Below are 7404 nucleotides of genomic sequence, written 5' to 3'. Positions count from 1 at the left end.
ATCCAAGCGAGCCACATGCAACCAACAGAACAAGCATACCAAAAAAGACAGGAGAAAAAAAGAAAATCCGTACGTACCGGTCCGGGTTATGGTCCATGGTCATCATGCCGCCCTCCTCGACGACGCGGTGGTTCTGCGGCAGGTCCTTCTTGGCAAACTGCGTCTCGTTGCTCGTCTCGCCCAGCCTCTTGCCCATCAGCTTGTTCATCCACTCCCCGGTTTTTGCGTTGCCGCCACCGCTGGAGCCGGTGTTGGTTATGCCGGGGACGACGAGAGGCATCTTTGTAAAATTTTTGGGAAGTTGTGATACGGGGTAGATAGGTGGTGAGGTAGGTCGATAAGGTAGGTAGGGTCAAAGATCAAGGATCTGTGTGAGGTGAGGGTGAGGGTGAGTGTGTGTGTGCGTGTGTGGGAAGTCTGTCCTCTCAATGGTATACGAGGTACTTGAGAGGGATCGATCTCGCTACTGTCACGGTGGGATAAATTCCAGTTCAGGTATACCAGAAGAAAAAAAGAAAAAGACGAAAGGAAAGAGGAAATGGGAGACTGATAAGAGAGGGCCTTTTTGTACAAAACTTGTTCCGTTTGATTGATTGATGCCTGGTCCTGTCCCTCTCATGCCTGATGATATACAGTTTTGCGGCCCAGACTGGAGAGGCACAGAGGGAACAGCCATGACGTCGTTTAACCGAGACTAAGCAGCCTTTGGTGCAAACTCCTTCCTGCGTCATTGACAATTGAACAAGCCCTGAGGTCAAAATTTGTTGTACGAGGTACAATCAATTGCAGAACACTTTTCTCGAGCGAAGAATTATTTTGTTATTTTTTGAGGCCCCTTTCCACCCTCTCCCTACACGAAGAGGCAAACGTGGCTGGTCAAGTTAGCAGCCCTTATCCATGACTTATCCAGATTTGCCCCCTTCCCGGCCCTCCGTGGAGGCCCGTTTGATGTCAGGATCCATGGTGCCATGCTCGTCAAAAGGGATAAAAGTACATTTGCTTTGGAATTCCTTCTCCAACAGCCAGCCATCAAGTTTGAAACAAGAATGTTGATCTAAAAGCACACACATCAGGACCGAGATGAGTTTGATCCTGATAACAGACACACGCATAAGAGGGAAGAATCCACCTTTCTTTCCACAGGTTGCTCTCGTTTAAACGTGAAGATATCGGCATCCTCGGCTGCAACTTTTTTGGCACCAGAGAGATTAAATGTAGTCTCTGGCCGCCTTCTGCAATTCGATCATCCTCCACCCTCTCGTCTCGGGATTGTTGACTTCTTCTGGTATCCTCGTCACGCCAATGGCATACGTAACCAACTGAACTTTATCTTCCATTCCTGCTGCCAATTCATTCGTCTTTGCATTCCGGTAGACGTGGACTTCTTGTGTCCGACAAGTGATGATGAAGACAGGAATATCGCCAGGTTCCAGTAGTCGAGCATTCAAAATATCGACATGCCTGATGTCCAGAATTCGTCCATCCGACTTCAAGCCAGCTTTGGTGTATTGTTCCATGAGAGCCGAGTAGACCTGGAATTGTGCAGCCGAGAGCCACAGTTTCAAAGTTTCGACGTCGCCCTTAACGTATGCGTCGAGCACTTCTGGCAAGATGTATTCCCGCATGTCACGCAGGAAAGGTTCCAACTGGAAAGACGGGTCCATTTCGCGGAATTTCTTGATGACCATAGCCGTCTCATTCTCCGCAAAAAAACCAGCAACACGGTCGGAGATGGAGCGCGCCGTCGATATTAAAGGGTTCTCGGACTCTTCGTACGTAGTTTTCATGTTGAAGAGACTCTGCATTAATTTGGAATTCTCCTTGAAATTGGACCATGACTCTCGCCATGCCGAGTCTTTGTGAACTGTAATGTTGGTTCCGGCACTGCAATATTCGTCAGAGTAAGTCTCACTAAATTTTACCCTGGTGTACTTACTTTGGATCTTCAACCATGGGTTCATGGTTTTTGTGAGGCGATTGGGCTTCTTTCAATCTTCGGGCTTCTTCCCTTTTGCGTCGCTCTTCTTTCTCTATCCAACCACCATATCTGGAGCTGCTTCCATCATCAACTGCTTCCGAAACATCCTTGAACGCCTTGGTTTCGCGAATTGGCCGGGTGGCTTTTTCAATTCCCCGACCGGTAGCGTTAACTCCTTTTCGCACACCCTGCACGACAGGCGTTTCCCAGGCCCAAGCTGCGCCTTGTCCGATGGCACTGGCTGTGCTCTTCAAGACTTGCGACGTGCCCTTGGAAGCGGCCTCGGATGCCTCTCGCGCCCTTCTTACAGCATCGGACTCGGTAAACTGTTGGACGGACCCCGAGAGTTGTTTTGTAGACTCATTCCACTCTTTGGACGCCTTGAATTCCGTTCGAAGCGTGTCGACAAAAACTTGCCACGGAGTTTTGTCGCCATGGGGTGGTGGTGGAGGAGGAGATTCTTTTCCTTCCTTTCCTTCTTTTTCTTCCTTTTCGGATTTTTCTTCCTTCTGGTCCTTTTCCTCCTTGCCCTCACTTGTTTCTTTGTCTGGTTGGCCGTCCCGTGGCGGATCCCGAACTTCTTGTTTAGGGTCTTCCTTAGGCTGGGTTTGTTGGAATCGAGCTCCGGACGTGTGCAGTGATCGAAGGAGAGTTTGGCTCGAGAGAGTGAGTCGGGGGGAGAATGGCGTCAGGTGTAATGAGGAATTGAAAGATTTTGAGGGTTCGTCCGACAAGAGTAATCTTCTGTACACTGCTGTCCTTCCATACTGCGCCGACGCTCGGAGCGTGGAAAATTGACTGGTGGCTGTCACATAATGACGGACACCATGGACAGGTGCGCGACGCAATACAGTCATACTACGGAGCGGATATCTGCAACCAGGAATAAAGAAACGAGCAGAGCACTGAAAGAAAATACTTCAGCAAGCTCGTTCATGGTCAGTTGATGCATCTTTGAAGACGGCGGAGGAAATTCGAATTTCGGTTCCGGCTAAGCTTCCTGTTCCGTTTCTCTGTAAATCCAATTCTATCTTTCTCGACACACGACCTGCACAATGCTGAGCCATTAGTCTACCGGCAACGACAAAACATCACAGCCCGGGCAAAAATGGCGCATCCAAGGCCTCCTTTACTTTTGTCCATGTGTAGATCGTGCAGGAACACCTACCTCACACAGTCACGACGCACCATTTCGGACTCGAGTCCAAGCTCCTCCAGAGAGCCAGAGCGGCAGCCCAGCAGACTCTCTGAGCGCCTTGGGATCAAGGTCAACGAGGAAACCCCAGCAAAGGAGACGGATGCTTTGAGCCAGTTCCACGAGCTCCTGCGTGGAAGCTCAAACAGCAACGCATCGTCGCAAACCACAAACAATTCGATGCGCTCCATCTTCCAAAGAGACCTCCGGAATGTCGCACAATCTGCACAAGCGGAATCCGCAGCACGACCTTCTGTCAGGAGCTCGTACACGGACGAGCCTTATCACATCAACGTCTACGCCCACCGACACAACACCCACATCACATTCACGGAACCCAACCGCAACCCGATCTTGTCCTTCTCGTGCGGCAACCTGGGACTGCGCAACGCGCAAAAGGCATCCTACGATGCAAGTTTCCAGCTCGCAGCTTACACGTTTCGCAAAATGGCAGAGAAACAGTGGAAGCTGGGAGGCAGCAAAAGTAACAAACATAACAACAACCCGTGGTGTACGCTATCGAGCATAAAGAAACCCGCGTACAGTGGCTCCCCGGGTGCAGGAATTGAAGTCATCTTCCGAGGATATGGGCCAGGTAGAGAGGCCTTCCAGAAAGCACTGCTGGGAACGGAAGGCAGAATGATTAAGCCTCTGATCGCGAAGGTGACGGACGGGACGAGGTTGAAGTTTGGTGGCACCAGGAGTCCCCAGGTCAGGAGATTGGGTTGAGCCAGAGGAAGATGTATTTATTGTACGACTATGGATGGTTGCATAGAGGAAAATATCGATGGGCTCTGCTCCCGAATACAGACTCGCAGGCAGAATATCTATCAGACTCTATCTGGAACTGATCACCAAGAGTGCACCTCGCTGTTCGTTCCCTAAGTATATTCAATATCCACCTGGTGAACTCGAGAAGTAGTCACCGGCACTAACCGGACTCAACCTCGCCGGCGACGGACTCGAGCTCCCCTCCGAGTTCTGATCCGTATTCTTATTTCTCGAACGCGGTATTTGCAACGCCCCTGTGCTAGATACTGTGCGATGGGGCTCCAAAAGCGCCGGCTTGTCCCTGAAGCCGACCCCGACGATGACCCTCCGCAACGCATCGCCCCTCGGATCGATCCCCATCATGAACCGGGCCAGTTCGGCGCACAGCTCAAAGTCGCCCTTTTGCCGGGCCAGAGTCATGAGGCGGATTACGTAGCCTTCGAATTTGCGGGCGTCATAGGACTCGGACTCGTCGTTGCCCTCTTCCAGACCCTGGAGGACGATGAGGTAGCCACCGGCGGTTTTGAGGTCCTCGAGCTCGAGGGCTTGCTCGAACAGGGCCAGTGGGGGCGGGAGGTGCGCGAAGAGCGTGCGCCACGACGATAGCTCTGTCTTGCGGATGCATTGTACTACGGTCGATAGGTATGTTGTTGGTGGGAGGACTAGTTGGAGAAACGAGAGGACAGCTGGCAATGGCCCTTGTGCGCCATCGTCATCTTTGTCTTTGAGTTTGGGTTCGCGGTCAACTTCATCATCGAGGACGTTGTGGAGCAGTATTTCCAGGGCATGTGGAAAGTATGAGAGGTTCTGATACTGGTTCGCCAGGCCGAATGCGGCGGCGGTGTCGTTTGCTTCACACAGTTGGTGGCGGAGTATATAGGGGAGGAAAAGCTGTGTGCGGATGCTGGAGCGAAATTGGGCGAAGTTGACGTCTCGCCGCTGGAGAAGCTCGGATTCAATACCCAGCACAACACCCTTAGTGAGGAGGATGGATAAAGGGTAGAAGTCGATTGACATAGATAGTACTGGTGATGTCTGGAGCTCTCCCGCACCATGGTGGAACAGATCCCGCACATCTGGCCAGAGACGAAGTTCTTCACCGCTGAATGTCCAGAGAGAGTCTCGCAATGAGTAATTTTGCTGGCTTCGCATTGTGAACGCCGAGCCAGCTGATGGTGTGGGTGGCGCTGATTCATCTGGACCAGTGCTGAAGTTGAAATATATCTGATCGCGCATGAGTATGTAGTACTCGACATGCTGAGCAATGACTCGCATATCGTATTTAAGCTCGTCCCTTTCGTTACGAGACGCTTGCAACAGGACCAACTTGTCGTCAACAAGAAATAGGACAGACGCAAACTCTACGTCTCTTGAGGGATCTCCGTTTCGAAGCTGGGAATCTGGAACGACCCAGCTGACGGAACGAACTCGGCTGGGTGCGCGCACAATGCCATGAAAGGCGATTTGGCCCACTTGCACAAGCTGCGCTCCTCGGTCGGTGATGTTAAGGATATAGTGGTAGAGGATGTTCTCGTAGGTATAGACCAATAGCGAGTCTTCACCTGAAGGGCCCACAAACACGATGGGCATGGAAAATGCTTCGTTATGCAAAGGGAAACGGCCCAGTTCGAGTTCCCGCGAGTACAGGCGCAAATCATACCCATTAGTGTTCTCGGTTGCGACGGCAAGGACATGGTTGAACCAGCACATCCCTCCACGGACTGCAAACGAACTCTCTACCGACAAGTCAGAGAAGGTCTTCCATCTCCCACTCTGGAGACTATAGTGGGCCAGACCTCGACGGCCGGCGATTGCAACATATCTCCCGTCTTGGGACACCACACACGACTTGATAGGCCACTGATTGTGTAGATAAACATGCGGGTATTCGGCGTGATGCCAAAGGGATGCCTCATTCGATATAGAAGTCAAGTCGGGGAGTTCATGGCCACGATAGACTGTCACTTCTGTTGGGGTTTGGAGAAGAGCACGAACGAGATTGGCGCAGGAGAAGCAGCCCATAGCAGCGCTTCGCGACATTTCTAACTTCCAGAGTCGATTATCAGACGGGGCGATGAGGAGGATTTCGCCGCCAGCACCGATCCAAGTCGCCCGTTGGACAGCGAGGAGCCATTTCTCGGAATTGGATTCGGCGTGTGCCAGGTTTTGGTGGAAGGTTGATGCGCCTTCCTTTCCAAACACCGACCACGTACACCAACCCTGTTTGTAGCCAACAAAGAGACAGTAGCCGTCGGGGGACCATATCAGACATGTAATAGGGCCTCTGGAAGATGGCGAGGTAGAAGGCCTGAAAGTGTGAGACAACGGAATATTGCCGGCGTAGTCTTTTGCAGAATAGCAAATGATTTCCCCTGTCGACGTAGCAATGGCGATTAGTGAGAACCGGGCATTGATACTTGCAAATGTCGCCCCCGAGGATGACTCGGGTTTATGAAAGCAATATCCGTCAAACAATCTGGTTGAAGGGGTCGTAGATCCCCTTGAGGATGGGATGGAGTCATCGGAAGAGGGTGCTCGCGTCAACTGGGGTTTGATCCGTTGTACTGCATATGCGTGGCCGTCCTGCGATAACCAGACTGAAAGGTTCATGGCTCGGTCATGGATCATGGTTGATATGCTTGACTTTTCTGTAATCCAGTCCATCCTATTCAGCAGTTGTGCTACCGCATTGGAGCCATCCTTCTGGAGGTCCCATCTGATACATTGCACTGCAGCAGGCTTGGTCGTTGCCACAATGATCTCCGAATCGAGGGCGTTGATTGAGTTGATCCCAGCATCGATCTTAATGGCTCTTCGGAAGCGCAGGAGAACCTCTGGAACTCCAATGGTCTCATCCGTCCCAAAACTCCGCATGATATTTTGCCGTTTCGCCTGGCTATACCCATACTGTTGTTGCAGGACCCGGGCAGTCTGATCACTCTCTACAGAGTATAACATCAAATAGCTTCCCTCTGTGCGAATGACCAAGGTGGTTCCATCTGGTTTGAACGCGAGGCCGAGATTTTTGCCATAAGTTTCTAACGACTTTGATGATCGCGAGAGCGAGGCCAGGACAACCACAGGACGCGTTGACCAAAGATCTAATCGAACGGGGCTGATTGTCGCAAAGACGTGGTCATGTCGGGCAGCTTGAAGATCGATTATAGCATTGGTGTCATCGTCGGTGGAATCACTCTTCTCTGCCTCCCCGTCTTCATGGTGGGCTTCTGTTTCTTTCGGTTGGTGGCCAGTTACAGTGCCAGGTCCATGGTATGCGAAGATTTGCGGCACGCTGCATGGCCAATACATAATTCGACAGATCAAAAGCCACCCACATATCTGTTGACTGCCATCTTTTTCGCGCTGCCACCTCAATTGACCCGATTACCTAGTACTTGACAGAGTTCAAAGGTGTCGTCAAGATGAATTGGTAGAGTCGGGCCGATCAGATGCCAAGAAT

At 51.5% G+C, this 7404-nt stretch overlaps 3 protein-coding genes across 3 annotated transcripts; 1 reads left to right on the top strand and 2 right to left on the bottom strand.

The window, feature by feature from the left end:
* Positions 1-1208: 1208 nt before the first annotated feature.
* On the bottom strand, positions 1209-2835 carry AYO20_07330 (hypothetical protein; the record flags this gene model as incomplete). The annotated part of the gene is made up of 2 exons (XM_022645616.1): positions 1209-1884; positions 1937-2835. 2 exons carry the CDS (start codon positions 2833-2835, stop codon positions 1209-1211), a joined length of 1575 nt encoding a protein of 524 aa, XP_022498486.1.
* Positions 2836-3086: 251 nt separating this feature from the next.
* On the top strand, positions 3087-3902 carry AYO20_07329 (hypothetical protein; the record flags this gene model as incomplete). Its single annotated transcript, XM_022645615.1, has 1 exon — positions 3087-3902. The coding sequence occupies one exon, from the start codon at positions 3087-3089 to the stop codon at positions 3900-3902; it is 816 nt and encodes a 271-aa protein (XP_022498485.1).
* A 162-nt stretch (positions 3903-4064) lies between these two features.
* On the bottom strand, positions 4065-7253 carry AYO20_07328 (hypothetical protein; the record flags this gene model as incomplete). Its single annotated transcript, XM_022645614.1, has 1 exon — positions 4065-7253. One exon carries the CDS (start codon positions 7251-7253, stop codon positions 4065-4067), a length of 3189 nt encoding a protein of 1062 aa, XP_022498484.1.
* Between the last annotated feature and the right edge of the window lie 151 nt (positions 7254-7404).

Source organism: Fonsecaea nubica (genome assembly GCF_001646965.1).
Source record: "Fonsecaea nubica strain CBS 269.64 chromosome Unknown Scaff50, whole genome shotgun sequence".
NCBI lineage: Eukaryota > Fungi > Ascomycota > Eurotiomycetes > Chaetothyriales > Herpotrichiellaceae > Fonsecaea > Fonsecaea nubica.
This window is presented reverse-complemented; position numbering and strand designations above follow the sequence as displayed.